Below are 15613 nucleotides of genomic sequence, written 5' to 3' on the forward strand. Positions count from 1 at the left end.
CTACTCCTCACACCCACCCACACCCATGAACACCCCCACCTCACGTGCCTAACCTACCTTTGACAGCGCTGGGGATAGCAGTACCACAGAGATGCTCTGGCCAGAAACCAGAGCATCTCTCGTGGAGGACTGACTCCCAGGTTGCCTCCAGGCACAGTCCAGGACCGTGCCTTGCCCCGCTGTTCTGCAGCGGTTTTTTTTACCCCTGGGGGTCTAATTTTGCCCCTGCACTGCAAATATGCAGCACAGGGAATGTTTTTTTTGTTCCCGCATGTGCATCTTGCAGCATCTCAAAGGGGTTTGAAATGCTGCAGGAAGCACATGTGCGCTCACCGTGCCCATAGAAGAGAAATGGGTTGAAGTACTTTATTTATTGGAGGAGTGGCTAACCTGAGCCATGCATGCCATAGGTGGTATGGCAGCCTATGGCACACAGCAGATCAGGAAGAGGATGACAGAACAGTGGCAGATAGGGCATCAAGCAGAAAGCAGAGAAGTAGATCAGGCAAAGAGCACAGGGCCAGAAGCAGAAAGCAAAGTAACCCTGTATTTCACAGTGTATAGGTCAACACAGCGTATAGGCCGACTCCCAGCTTTCTGATCTGAAAGGTAAGAATTTTCATAGGCATGGTGTATAAGTCAGCGCTGGGCTTGGGTGGTGTGGCACCATCCCCTGCAAGCGGTGCTGCTGGAGCTGCTCACAGGGGATGGGGCTATGCCAGCTGAGTGCCAAGCCCAGCCCCATCCCCTGTGTGGCACTGAGCCTGACACCACTCGCAGGGGATGGGGAAAGGGAAGGTGCTGGGCTCAGTGCTCAGTTGGCCCCATCCCTGTGAGCAGCGCTACAGGCTCTGCTTACAGGGGATGAGGCTGTGCCAGCCAAGCCCTGTCCCTGTCCCCTGTGAGCAGCACCACCAAATACTGAGCCCAGTGCCACTAGCAGGGGATGAGGATGTGCCAGCCAAGTGCCGAGCCCAGCCCTGTCCCCTACAAGCAGGGCTGGGCTTGGCATTGGGCAGCACCATTCGCAGCAGACGGGGCTAGGTTCAGCACTTGGCCGGCACAGCCCCATCCCTTGCAAGCCCTACACTGGTCACAGGGGATGGGGATGGGCTCGGCTGGTGCAGCCTTATTCCCTGAAAGCAGCAAGAGGAACCAGCAGCACCGCTCACAGGGGATGGAGTTGTGCCCTCTGAGTGCAGAGCCCAACCCCAACCTCAATTTTTTGATGTGGGATAGCATAAAAGTCTAGTTTGGTTTTTAAGATATAAAAATTGGGCTTTAAAACTCGACTTATATACCGTGAAATACAGTAAACATGTAGGGAGCATAAGGAAGCGAACAGAGAGCAGAGAAGCAGATCAGGCAAGGGAAGGGGAATCAGAATGTGGGACTAATTTGTGATCCACCTGCCAAAAAGGTTTGCCCCCACTAGCTCTTTGTATTGTTTCTGTGTATTGTATTTTCTTGCATACTGCACACCCCCAAATAAAACATTCACCTTGTTTTTGGAAGGCAGAATGAAGAAAAAAGCAATTTTTCCAGAGTGTGAGAGTAAATCCTCCTGGAAACATATAGCATGTCTAGGAAGTGTGGCATACCAGAAGAGTTTGCAGGTGAGGCAGCAGGAACTTCCTGGCAGGACAGCAGCAAGCCTAGGAACCTGTAAATGGTTCCTTATGGCTGTAAATATTTCTTTATATAAGTTCCTATAAATAATGAAGTATTGTTTCCACATCACAAGCTTCATTAAGATACTGCAGGCTGCAACAGCAACTCACTCACGCTCAGTCAGTGGCTTTTTGGCTACTGCCTCAGAAGCAGTTGTGAGAGGGTTAGCACTGGACTCTGCCACTGCTCTTTGCAGCCCTAAGAAGCGGCAGCAGTCTTGATGGCCGTGAGTTTCCATGTCTACTTGCTTTATTCCACCCTGCTACTAGTCCAGCAAAGAAAAAACAGCTTCCCTGATTGATATACACCCCAATATTTGAGGGCTGATTTGGGGTGAAAGATGTGCATGGTGTGAGTAAATATGGTAATTCATTTATTTTACTGAATGATAGCAGCACATGTTGCATTACCCTGGAAAATAATACAATGGAAGTTATCTATTATCAGTATATTATTATAGTACTTCATGAAGTGCTTAACCCTTCTGATAGTGGAATTATAAAATTATAAAATGTTTACTAGAAATAAACCTTTGAAGAAAACAGAAATATAAGTCAAAGGACATGACAACTAAGAGGTTCCTGCCTCTGTAAGGGCCTCAAAGTCCCTGAAACTTATACATAAGAAAAGATCAAATACAAAGTTAAAAGATCACTGATAAATATTTTTGCTTCACAAAACATGAAGAATTTAAAGTTACAGCCCAGTACTGCACAAAATGAGTTAAGAAATGGAAAATTAAAAATAATCTGTTGTATTTATAAATCCATTAAATTAACAAAAGGTGTGTCTTGTTAAGTAAAACCCTTGTTTTAGTACTGGTATCAAATAGACTAAACATTAACAGGAAAATATTCTGATTTTTATTTTTTCACGTTATTATCAAGTACACAATTACAATAATGTCACACATCCCTATATGATTCTATGTATTTCATTTTTTTCTTTTCTTTTTTTACAAAGTGTACAGAGGGAAGGACGTACAATATTTAACAGGGTATTTCTACAGAACAATAATTTATATTATGTCCTTGTAAAAATCTGTACCTTTTTAAAACATTGAACTGAAACATCCATTTTATAGCATTTGCTAATCAAATTATTTAAGAATTAAAACTAGCCTGTAACTAATGTCAGTACATTAACAATAACTATAATTTCATTTTCTCTTTATACAGACAAATACATTTTACAAAATCCACTTGACCAAAACCTTAATTTTTTTATTTTTATTTTTTTAAAAAAGGTTTTAATATTGTGCTTTTTAAAAAAAAAGTGTGTATGATTCCAGGCTACATAAAAGAAATAAAATGCGCAAATTTTGTGTTCTTTGTCTTTCAGCTTATTTAAAAAAATATAGTTCTAAATGACTAAAACTCTTCAGCAGTTCTGTGGGAATTTATGCAGATTTTATACACTTTTCTTTAAGGTTTCCACTTGCATAGAGCAAATCGTACAAGGGAATTCTATCTGAACGAAGAGAATTTTTGCAATATTTGAATGGAAAATAATGCATTAAGTTTTTGTGCACATAAGGCCCCCATTTTACAACATGCAGCATTTCGGCCAACTGATATGCCAACAGAACCCCACTAAATATAGCAGAGTTTCATGGAGGCACAGTAGTCCGCCTATGCACTAAAATATCAAGGGCTGTTATTGGCAACATTTGCCAATATAGCACAGGATCAGTCTGTGTCCCTCAGACAGCAGAGACTGTGGGGAACAACAGTAAAGTAGCATTAGATGCATTTAGCTTTTCCTGAAATGATAAGTTCAAGTTAACCACAGGTGTTAACATTTAGAGTAAAACATAACGTACCGACTGAGCAATAGTTCCAGTTCTTAACAATAGTGAAGATTAGGATGTGAACATCTTAGAGCAAACCTCAGTTTCATTACGGGCCTGAAGTCTTTACAAAAGACTCAGTAAAAACCAAGGGCCAGGATCTATACCCCTTCCCAGTGAATATATCCCATTAAACAAAATGGTACTACTCACACTGGCAAGTGCCATGTGATGGGACGAGTGGTTGCAAAATCTGTCACAATCCTATATTTGTACTTCAGGCCGAATCCTGCCATCCTTAGTCAACTACTGACTTCAATGACACTCTGAGCAAGACCGCAGGATTGGATATCAAAACTTCATATGCAATTAAGCTATTCAGCTTTGCTTAACTTTTGTTGTCTTAAGACACATGACTTCATGTCTTGCACATTTATACAGCAATTAGCAACTGATGCAGCTTCATAATATAAGTCTTCAGGTGGCAACATTGCATACAATAATTGTAATACTCTCCCAGCTGTTTATAAACAAACAAGAAGAATTGGGCTAATTCTGGATACTAATTGCTTAATAAACAGCAGTTTAACACAGATGCTAATGGGTCATGGAAAATATCCTATTTCAAAATGGTTCTGCCAGTCATAGATTATTTTTTATATTTAAGGACATTGGCCTGGAAACCAGAGCTCTATTCTCTAGTAAGTTGTCAGCTTCTGCACCCTATCCTCCCACTTGAAGTTCTCTCCCATTATAGCAGGCTTTCAAAACCGAGGCAATCTACTGTTCTTTAATTTTAATCTAAAGAAATTCCCAATAAAAATATGATTATTTGATCCAAATATTGGTGTTTCATATAGCAATATTATATATAAATTCTTATTTAATTTGGGGTATACTTAACTGTACATATTAAAAGTTGCAACCTGACCAGTCAGCAAGAACAACTATATTTCATGTTTTGTCAACGTTTAGTCACCAGAACGTTGAGGAAATCGAAATTCATTTGAGATACACAACCATCCAACAAAGAAACACAGAATAATAAACATAATATTTATGAACATTCTACCTCCAAGAAGTAAAAATAAGCATTGAAAAAAATGCCACCAACCATCATTTGTACTTATTTATAGGGAGGAATGATATATCCTTTGTAAAAGAAACTGGAATAAAAATGCAGAATATTTTTGTTCAGTAATGTTTGATGGGTAACTGCTCATATGTAAAGTGTTTAATTTGCCACAAGTTCTGTATATGCTAGACAATTAGGTGGGCCCTAATGACGTTATCCTTGACATTAAAATTTCCTGTTATTTTATACACATCTGACAATTTATCAAGAGAAAATTTAAAATATTTTTAAAATTCACAACAAAATTGTATTAACATGGACAGTGTGAGTTCCAACAAGGTCAGTAAGATAAATATATTTAAATAAACTATTACGGTTGAAAAATTCAGTATGAGACAGGGTTTACTTTATTAAATGCAACTTTATTGTTGCCATCTTTTCCTCATTTATTAAACAAACTGAATAGAATTCAGAACACGCTATTGAACAAAAGGTATAAAAGTCAACTAGAAGCAATAATCCTATTTGTATACAGCAATAAATCAAATGCACAGTATGCTTGTTTTTTGTAATTGGTGATTGACTTTAAAATAAGCTTACTGCCTAGAAGGCAATATTCCTTTATAACTCCAGCCACTTAGTCTGTGAAAGAGACTTTAAGGCAGCCCAACATCTTTATGATGCCTCATAATGTGCTGGTTCTTCTCTGAAGGTCTTCGGAAGCCTTTCTTGCAGTATTCACAGCGGTGAGGATAGTCTTTTGTATGAATGGAAATAACATGTCGTTTGAAGCCCGAAGCATCCGTAGTGCTATACTCACAGTACTCGCATTGATAAACTTTCCTGCCACTGTGTGTTTTCATGTGTTTTTTTAGCTCATTTTGTTGCCTAAAGCCCTTTCTGCACCTCTTACACCTGAATGGAAGATCCTTTGTGTGAACTGAGAGAATATGACGACTCAGAATAAATGGATCTGCAATCTTGAAGTCACAATGTCTGCACTGGTGCAATTTTTTACCCTTGTGCGCTGCCACATGTTTTTTCAGTTCTGAGGGCCTATGAAAGCCTTTATCACACATGTCACACTTGTGAGGATAATCCTTTGTGTGGACTGAAATTATGTGTCGTTTCAAATCACTGGAGTTTGAGCTCTTGTGGTCACAATGCAAACATTGATGTGTTTTACTTTCTTGATGCATAAGGGCATGTTGCTGTAGCTCTTTGGTATCTGAAAATGTCTGAAGACAAATATCACATTTGAATGGCATTTCCTTGCTATGTTTAGTCTTTATGTGAGTTTTCAAGTTAGAAGAGTCGGCAGACCTGTACTCACAATATTGGCACTCATATGGTTTTTCACCAGTGTGAATCCGCATGTGCTTTTTGAGCTCTGACGGATGACGAAAGCCTTTGCCACACTCCACACAAATGTGAGGAAAGTTCTTGCTGTGCACTGCCAAGAGATGACGACTCAGTAACCCTTGCTCTGCTGTCTCATAATCGCAGAATTTGCACTTATGCATTTTATTGACCCCTTTGTCCCTATGTACCATCTTGTGAGTAAATAAAGCTCCTGCATGAGAGAAGCTCTTCCCACATTCATCGCATTCAATAAGCTTTTCTGTTTTGTTGGTCAGCTTGTGGCTCTCCAAGTGGTTATGCAAACTTAGTTTTTTATTGGTAGTGTAATCACAGTCTGTGCATCTGTATTTCTTCTTTGTAAGAAGGTGCTCTGGGTGGTTTTTCATGTGCCTTTTCAAGAACCCTCTGGATTTAAATTTCTTTCCACAAATCATGCAAGGGTAGACAGTCAAGGGATGACCATCAGGGCCAATGATTATTGCTGAAAACAAAAGAAAACAAACAAAAATCATGAAGTTGATATTCAAGCCTTTCGTTAACATTTGTTAACATTAAGTTATATTGTTAAGTATATCCAAGTGGGTTTCTTCCATTTGCTGTATTGAGTTGGCTTTAACCACTTTTCCACATTAAATCTATAAAACTGCAAGTCAGAATTTCCCAACAGTGATAGCTGCGGATTCAAAACTTTTGCCTTTAGCAGAAATGTCAAGCATGAAACATCCAGAGGGATGAGTGTCTTTCCAATCACAAATCAATGTCAGATGATCTACATTAAAGAAACCTGCTGAAATTCAAACAAAATTATTTAACTGATCAGTTAAATAAATTATACATCACAATATTCTCTCAAATGTATCTTTTAATTGGAATCTATCATTCTCTATTAGCAACTACTATAAGCAAAAGACACAAACAGCAAACAATTTGTTTTCCCCAACCTTCCAAAATTCTAAATTTAATACTACTTTAGCCAAATTAATGGATCTTATTCATCACACAAACTTTGCTATGCAATATATTTTATTTTAACATATTAAAAAGTAAATGTGTTACCAAATCAGGTAGCAGCAATGGACAGGATAGAGTTTTTCATAAATACCTGGCAAAGAGATACCAACCATTTCTTTCACTTGCAAATCTGAACTGGTTCCTGGGTACTGCATGCTGTAAAACTCATTCCCTCCCCACTCCCCTCAAATGTTTGAAAAAGATGGGAGAAATACCAGAATAGTTGGAATTGGGAAAGGTAGGATTATTTTAATTTTCAGACTTGTCCGATTTGTTACTCAAGAGTCACAAAAAATGGAACTGCTACAAATTAGTCAAAGTGAAGGAAATGTTTGGTGCCTTCACTTTAAATTAAGGGCTCCTAAAACAGATGCACAGGTTCTGTTTTACCTCAACACACACAAAGACAAGCAGCTGGCTCGAGAAGGAACGCTGCATAGCAATGCCAATACTAGCTTGGGAGAAAAGTTATGTACATATTCAAATCAGTAGAACAAGTTGGGTTTATAAGATTTAAACTTCTGCTACACTATCACTTTTATTTTGGCTGAGGTAGGTTCCCTTTCATTTGAAACTATGGGATATTCTGTAAAGATTTTTAGTTCAAAATTTTAAAAAGAAAATATACATTGGCCGTGTGACCTGAAAAATCTAGTCAGCAAGACAGAGAACACAGTAATCATCTTTCTGTAGAAATCTGCGTCCCAGCCAACAATGTACATTTGTTTGGGAGTGTTTATTTGCCTCCATTTGCACATTTATATGGGTCCTGCCGCTAGAGGACAGGATCACTTCAGTACTTACCTGTCTGATATTGCCTGGATTCAGGTCTCCTCTTCTTCTTTGGTTTTTGTTTAGCTAGTCTCCCAAGTCCAGCAGACTCATCTATGTGTAAGAGTGCACTTGCCGTGCCATTCCGACTTTCAATGCCATCATTATTATTACCTAGCAAGACAAATTAAAAATTACATACCTTCATCACACTAAAGATTAACTGGACTATCAAAATTATACCAATAGTGAAAAATGCATGAATACTTAAGGAGGTTAGCAAAAGTTTGGGAAGTGGGAAATTCTTGAACACAAAACAAAGAAGCCAGACATTTAAGGGAAGGCATATAAACCAGGAAAAGCTCACAGGTACACTGAAAGCTTACAGCGAGAGAGATGAAAAAACAAGCAGGGAAGGAGCATTGGGCATGTCTACACATTGCCGTACAGCAACACTGTTACTGTGCCATGCTTTAGTACTTTCTTTTGGAAGTATTAAAGCATGGCACAGTAACCACCCATATTGCACCATACAGGTAGAACATACTTACATTGCCCTGCTACACTGCCATAGTGGCACACTATAAGCAAGGAACATGCTGTTACAGCAACGTAGCTAGCGATCATGTGTAGACCCACGTGATTGCTACGTCCCCATAGTGCACCATATGGCAATGGAATGTGTTGCTGCACTGTAGGGCAACATGTATATGAGCCTACTGAGATACAAAGAACTTCTTGGCTTAAAAAGACAACACATGAGCTGCAAGAGAAGGATGTTAAACACTCTTAGTTCAAGCAATGTTCCTGAGTAATGAGAAAATTGAGGTGGGAAAATGGCACAAGCATGTGCCATCTGCTGTGCCCATCATCACATGCCAATGAAGAGAGAAAATGTGAGCCAGAAGGCAAACTGGAAACCTTCAATAGCAATTTCTGGGTTGAAGACATCTTTAAATTACTGGGTTGATTTGATGTGACACCATGACAGCAGACAAGTCACTGTGTCACCCATCTCTCTGGAGAACATGTATCCAAACTTCCTTGGACACTCTCTTTAAGAAAGCAGACAAGACTCCAGAAAAACTTGCAGCCAAGATTCCTGAGAAGACTCCAGCCAAGAACCCTTCAAAAAGTCCAATCAAAAGCCCTTCAAAATGTCCAAAGTCACCTCAAAGAAATCCTTCCAAATCAATATGATTGCTATTTACAATATAAATACATTAATGTAGCCATATTACTCATCTATAATTGATTGAGTACAAATTCTGGGTTATTTTTGGTGACAACAGGGTATCAGGCCTTGGTTCAGGAACAAATCACCCATTTATAACATTGTTTCCTATGGGAAAAATCAGTTCCAAGTTAGGTTTTGACTTAAGATGCCGTTTTCAGGAACCAACTGTGTCGTAAGTCCAAGGATTGCCTGTACTTTATACTTTGTATCTGATATTCTATTAGGGCTGATGTATGAGACCCCATTTCTTTCAAGTCACTTGGCTTCACATGAAGTGAATGGAAGTTTCATATGCAAAAGGGGGTTTTTTTTGGTAAGCTCAGACCTTTAATTTGGGACTCATCTCCTAATACCCCAGAAACTTTCATAAAATACAGAACACCCTACTTTCACTATTTACAATTCTGAAGCTTTCCTCTCCTACAAATTATTGTAGTGTGAACAAACAGTAAGCTCGACACTAAAAAACAAAGAAGACAACATTACCTCTTCCCCCCCAGGATTATATATTCTAATTACACAAACAGTAAAAAAAAACAAGATAAAATTTATCAAAGAAATCAATGGAAAAATACTAGCATTATTGGCTTTTATTTAACCAAATGTTTTGTTGGTGATTTAACCCTAGTAAATTTTAAACAGCATTTTAAGGAACAGCAGTCACCTGATGCACCAGGAAAAGAGGCGTAATGCATAAGAACAAATGAAAGCAATAGTTGCAGGAAGACACAAAGTGAGCAGTTAGATGGGTTGCTTCGACAGAACACAGATAAAGAAAGTGTTTACCAATGAATGGAAAAAAAGTTTAGACAGAAACAGGTTCATACAGAACCTGAAGATGTACCTGAAGCAAGCAAAAAGGTTGAAGTGTCTTTGTAGCAGATAACAGATACATTTGAAAGTGTTAATCTATTTTTTAACTGACTCCAAAAAAGCATTATTTAAAGTATGTAATGGAATGATCCTTCTGGATTATTGGATGCAAAACAGAACTAAACATTAAAAAAAATACTAGATTTTTATTCCCTACTTACTAAAATGGAAAACACTCATCCCACTAGGCTTAGGTACAGTGTAGAAGAACAATAATAAAATACTGTGTTTTTAAGCCTTGACTATTACTATCATCTCATCACCATCATTCCTCCATCAGTCTCTTCTTTTCCATTCACTGACACTGAGGTTTCTCCATCTGTTCTCAATATCCACCTATGCCCACTCCGGTAGGACCCATGCTTGCACATACCATAATTCCTCTTGCATCCCTTCCTTCAACTCATTCATCACAAGGCTCCTTGCGTTTACAATATGAACACACCTCTGTCACATTCTTAAAAAAACTCCATTTTACGTTCCATCCCTCTTCCCCTAGCACCGTTCGCTCACTATCTCCTTCATCTTTACACTCACTAAACGTGCTATCTACAGATGTTACCTTCTTTCTCTTAACTAAATTCTGGATTCCCTTCAATTTGGATAATCTTTTTGTCTCCTTGGAAACTGTGGTCAACATCATCTCCCAGGCGCAGACAAAGATAAGGCTTCTACTCTATCCATCCTCCTTGATCTCACAGCAATTTTAACAAACATTTTCCATGTCATCTTGTTTCCCCTTGGCTCGCATGGCCCCATTTTCTCCTGGTGCTCTTTATTGCTACTTTTTTGTGGTGACAACAAAACCAAATATCCTGTCACTCCAGCATCTAAGTGAAAAGACTTTTTATTTAATTTCACCGTCTTCTTGCCTTTTAAGCTTTAAAAAAAATCATGTTGCTTCTACCTCCTAAACATTCCTAAAATCTAGCAGTTTTCTCTGTCCGCTTAGCTAAATTTCTCATCAAACTCTAATCCTACTCCAGACTACGGCAGCATCTTCCTCTACCTACCAGGAAAATCCACGTCAGTTGATTCAAGTGGACAAACAAGAGCATTACAATTCTGACCATAAAGCTTGATTAAACACCTCCACTGGATTTCCATTTTTATCCAAAATTCAGGCTTCTATTATATATCTCTGAAGGCCCTGCCATTACCCACCCTTCACTATCTGTCTATTCTTATATTTTACCTGGTTGCTTCCCCAGTCCCTTACAGGCAGCTAATAATTACCACCAGGATTGTTATCAGTAGTCTGTAAAGCACTTAACCTATCAGTCTTCAAGTTCCTTCTCAATAATCACTTCAGTGTTGATGCCTATGTCAAATTCCCAATTAATAAGGGACAGGCAGACAGCCAGTAGAGACTGTGGATCCTTTTAAGATGACAATTCACTTATTTACACCACTGACCTATCATTCACTTCCTTCATTTGTTACACCACTTGTTGCAATCTATCTTAAAATTATATTGTAACCTCTTTGAAGAAAAGGCAGAAGCAGAAGCTCTCCTTTCTCCAGAGGCAGAAGCAGAAGTTAGAGACTAACTGGTTCAGAGAGGTATAAATTTTGGTAGGCAATAGCCTACTTTGCTTCTCTGGACCAGTTATTATATGATTGGGCAGCATCAAGCCCAGGGGTGGCCAAGCTGCAGCTCAAGAGCTGCATGGGGTTCCAGAGCAATTTAAAAACATCTCCTGAAAAAGAGAAGTAGCATTATAAAAGCATTCTTTTCCTATATGTCTGCTCATTTATTATTGTCTACATCTGATCTTCAGATCTTGCTAATCATTTATTCTTAGAAGTCATTTAACAATGAATTATTATTTGTGCTGAGGCACTGTATGCACGTCATTGACTCTGGGCCATACACATCTCCAAAACTTTGCATCTTGCAGCGCTCTATGTCAAAATTTTGGTTTGCAGCTAGAAGGACTAGGAAGTTTGGCCACACCTGGTCTAGCACATGAGCTCCTGATATTAGTAGAGAGATGATCGACTCCCATAAGTCAGTTTTGGTGTCAGCCAGTGTCCAAATACCAAGAACCAAGAGGAAAAATTCTGAAATACCAGCCATCTGCAAAGGCTCTGGTATCACTTAGTAAGGCAGTACAAAAATGTCTCCGTTTTTAAAAAATATTTCACGCATAAAACTAAGTATTTACAACTCATCTTCACTGCCTTAAATGAAATAGCAACATTGCTTTTCATCTAGAGAGTAACTGACCCCTACATACTCCCTTTTGACAAAAATAAATATTCAGCTCTCTATCCCCAAGTCAGCATTTATTGCTTCCCAAAACTCTGAAGGGTAGAGGTACTCGAGATGCAATTTTTCAGCTGGAAGTCTGTGTGCTTCTTGTAGCACTTCCTTTTACATCATGCAAATATGAAGGAAATGCCTGTTAAAATGGAAAAAGAAAGAACCTTGCTTTATAATTTTCCTCCTCCTATTCCTCCCTTCTCTATTCAGCTTTAGGATTTATAATGCCAAGAAGATATTCCAAATATCATATTCTTCCTATACTAGCCATAGTACCTTAAGACATGCTTGATTATCACCTACCATAAGCTGCTGCCCAAGCTATTGGCATGAACGTTTTGATTTCAGTGTCATCAATCTGCTGTTCATGGGCCACTGCTGCATCCTCCTCCCCTACAATCACTTCCATATAAACCTCATCTGTAATTTCTGCAACATCTAAAAGAAAGAGAAATTAACAGTAAACAGTATTAATAAAATTTTCACATAATTAAAAATAAAAATCCCTGTCCCCAAATGAAGGCCACCTACTTACTTAGATCTTCATCATCATTCTGAGAATCATTTACAGTCATGTAAACCATTTTTTCCCTTGGAATACGAACACTGTTATTTTGATCGAGTAGTCCCACTCCATCATTCTCAGGCTCACTCTCCACAATGTCAACTGTACCTCCTAATTAAGAGCAAAAAACAGTACATTTCTACTAAATTACATTTTAAGCTGAAGAACTAAACAAATGAAAAAAAATAGATAGTGCATATTCTTTAACATTTAGAACTCAAAGCTTTTTAAAGGTCATTTGAAAGAAACTAACACAGTTTCTTAGGCCCCTAGCAGACATTATACTTAAGATGCGACTGATCTGTTAATTATATCTTAAGTACTAACCCGGCTATACATTCAAGGAATTAATACTGCCACAAAAAAGGAAACCTGCCACAAAAATAATACACACAAAAGGTACAGTATTTTTGTGGCTGGTTTCCTTCATGTTTTAAACCCAATACGTGGCAGGGTTAGGATAACACCAACGTCTCTAACTAGCCTTGGTGCCATCTCAGCCGATGATCAGTTGACTGTCAGCAGAACTGGGACCCTACCAGGGCTCGAACCACCATTGCAATTAGCTGATTTTCAGCTAGACTGGAACTCCACTGAGGCTGGAACCCCACTGCACTCCAAATCCATCTGATGATCAGCTGTTGTCAGCTGGATTGGGAATGCACTGGAGCCTGTTTGACCCCTGGTGTGGACCCGATCTGGCTGACAATCAACTTAATGTCAGAGCTGGCAGGGTTCGTGCCAGAGTTCCAGCCAGCTGGGTGCCTGACAATCAGCTGATTGTCAGTCAACCCTAGGGACCATGTAGGGGCTGGTTCAAGCCCCAGAGCCAGTTGACAATCACCTGATTTTCAGGCACCCAGATTTCAAACTGCTTTGCAGGGGAACCCAGAATCCTGATCCCAGACTCCCTCTGCACTGGCAAGTAGGGTATGATTGGGATATGATTCCTGATCCCAAAACAGTGTGTTCTGCTATGCACATATGGCATGGCAGGGGGTGTGATTGCGGGGATTGGGGATAGACCCCACTGCACCTTTAAATTAACATCTCCCAGCAGCCTTACTACACAGGATTAAATAAATCATGTTAAGATACTCTAAGATGAACATATTGCTTTACCTATATCATCTTCTCCAGGATCAGCTTTGAATATATAGACTTTGATGACTTCTGGACAAATGCCATCCACTTTACAAGGATCACTTTCTGACTCTGCCTCCATGGTAATTTCAGCAGAACCTTCATGTTCTATTTTACCAGCATCGTCCACTGGAAAGACAAATTATGATACAATAACACAATCATACAGAAATAGCTGGAAATGAGAATGGATCCATGTCATTATTTGAATGGGAATATGCTTAAAAATGAAAAGTTAACTGGTTTGCCATTGTAATAAAAGGAAATGCCCATAAGTAAAACTGTTTAACTCTTAGAAAAAGAATAGACATGGGATAAATGAAATTCAAGACATTTAATCTCATAGCAATGATAAAAGCAGAAAAGTAAAATCCTATTTTAAAAGGCCAAGTATTCTTGCATTGTTTAATTAATAAACAGAAGCATTCTTGGATTACTCAGTGAAACAAAGTGAGTATAAGCAAGCCCACCCTGAGTTCCGTGTTCTTACATGTAGACTGTTATTGCTACATGAGCTAACTAGTTTAAAGTTATGTTGGGTACCTTTACATTACCTTAGTCATGTCTATGACTGCACCATAGACATACTCTAACTGGCCTTTTTTATTGACTACTTGAATATGGAACTAGCATAAAGAGGGGAAGATAAACACATCATCAGGAAACAGCAAACAGCAGCAAGAAGTTGGGGGCGGGGGAAGGCCTGGGGAAGGGTAGGGGAGGGGAAGGGTAGCACAATAATCTACATAGTACAAAAATCGTATTTTCCTTATTTTAAGTGCTTTCCCTTCACACCCAACAACCCATAACCATCTTCCCCAGAAGTCCCCATTCCTCCTCTTACCAGTTCCACAGGACCGTATATTGAAGGAGTTACCCCTTCTGTGCAGAACTGGATCTGGTTGCCATTGAGCTTCTCCATACTGTTTCTCCAGTTGGCTAGGAAGGGGATTAACTATAAGAATACAAAAAGTTCTGCCTTTTTCTCTACTTATGCAGAAGTTGACTGACCTATATATTAAGCAACCCCAAACTTTTTGTCTGCTCATAAAGGAAGGGACCAAGCCCAGTTTCAAACTGATATACTACAACACAGTAAATTCCTTCCTTGTCAATAATTTCCACCCCTATAGAATGGGATCTAAACTGGGTGTAGTATAACAATCCCATATTATTTTTAATTTCATTCTGGGACAATCCTCTAAAGTAAGATTGAACCTGCTTCTCTGCTGCTCCCCAAAGACCTCCTCCAAGCAGCAATAGAATGAAAATGAAGCCATTAAAGCCTAGTATATCATAACTTTAGAAGCACCCCCCACTCTTTTCCAACATAACCCAAAATATGTTTCTAGCACTTAAAGTACTGGACTTAAAATCTGAAACATTATAAATAGTAAATTGATGTCAGGAGGTTTACACGACTCCCTCAGAGCCACACAGTTAGGACTAATGGTAACAAAGAATACCAGTTTTAAAGGAATAAACACTGTAAAGATATAATCCCAATACAACTTTTTAAAGGTCTAAAAGTTTTCTACTACCTTTCTGTAAGATGTGTGCTATACATAAGGTATTTGATAACATATTATGAAGGTTTTCTCAATGTTCATAGTGAAAGATGTACAACAGCTTTACGGCTAACACATAATACAGCCATTCTGAACATCTTACTTACCTCATTTGTAAAGCACTGAGGCCTACTACTGAAAATAATGTATAAGCGCTAGATACTACTATCCTGCATTCCCATAAACACTAAACCTTCATACCACACACGGTCATGTGTTCTCTCTCTTCAACAATCCATATACTTGTACATATTTTCAAATGCATATAATTTATCAAGCAGG

General features: G+C 38.8%; 1 protein-coding gene across 2 annotated transcripts in view; it reads right to left on the bottom strand.

Annotated features, from left to right (window-relative positions):
• Positions 1-2511: 2511 nt before the first annotated feature.
• Positions 2512-15613, bottom strand: part of LOC102380077 (zinc finger X-chromosomal protein) — a 22307-nt gene continuing 9205 nt past the window's right edge. The window contains exons 3-8 of one of the 2 annotated variants that reach the window (XM_014527662.2): positions 14608-14718; positions 13743-13892; positions 12591-12731; positions 12359-12493; positions 7713-7853; positions 2512-6378 (exon numbers count right to left, since the gene is read on the bottom strand). In XM_014527662.2, coding sequence (XP_014383148.1) covers positions 5192-6378; positions 7713-7853; positions 12359-12493; positions 12591-12731; positions 13743-13892; positions 14608-14718 — 1865 coding nt within the window. In that variant the 3' untranslated portion in view covers positions 2512-5191. The remainder of the gene's footprint in view (positions 6379-7712; positions 7854-12358; positions 12494-12590; positions 12732-13742; positions 13893-14607; positions 14719-15613) is intronic. The other variant, XM_006039158.3, reaches the window with a different exon arrangement.

The sequence above is a fragment of the Alligator sinensis genome, unplaced genomic scaffold (genome assembly GCF_000455745.1).
Source record: "Alligator sinensis unplaced genomic scaffold, ASM45574v1 scaffold2381_1, whole genome shotgun sequence".
Classification (NCBI taxonomy): domain Eukaryota; kingdom Metazoa; phylum Chordata; order Crocodylia; family Alligatoridae; genus Alligator; species Alligator sinensis.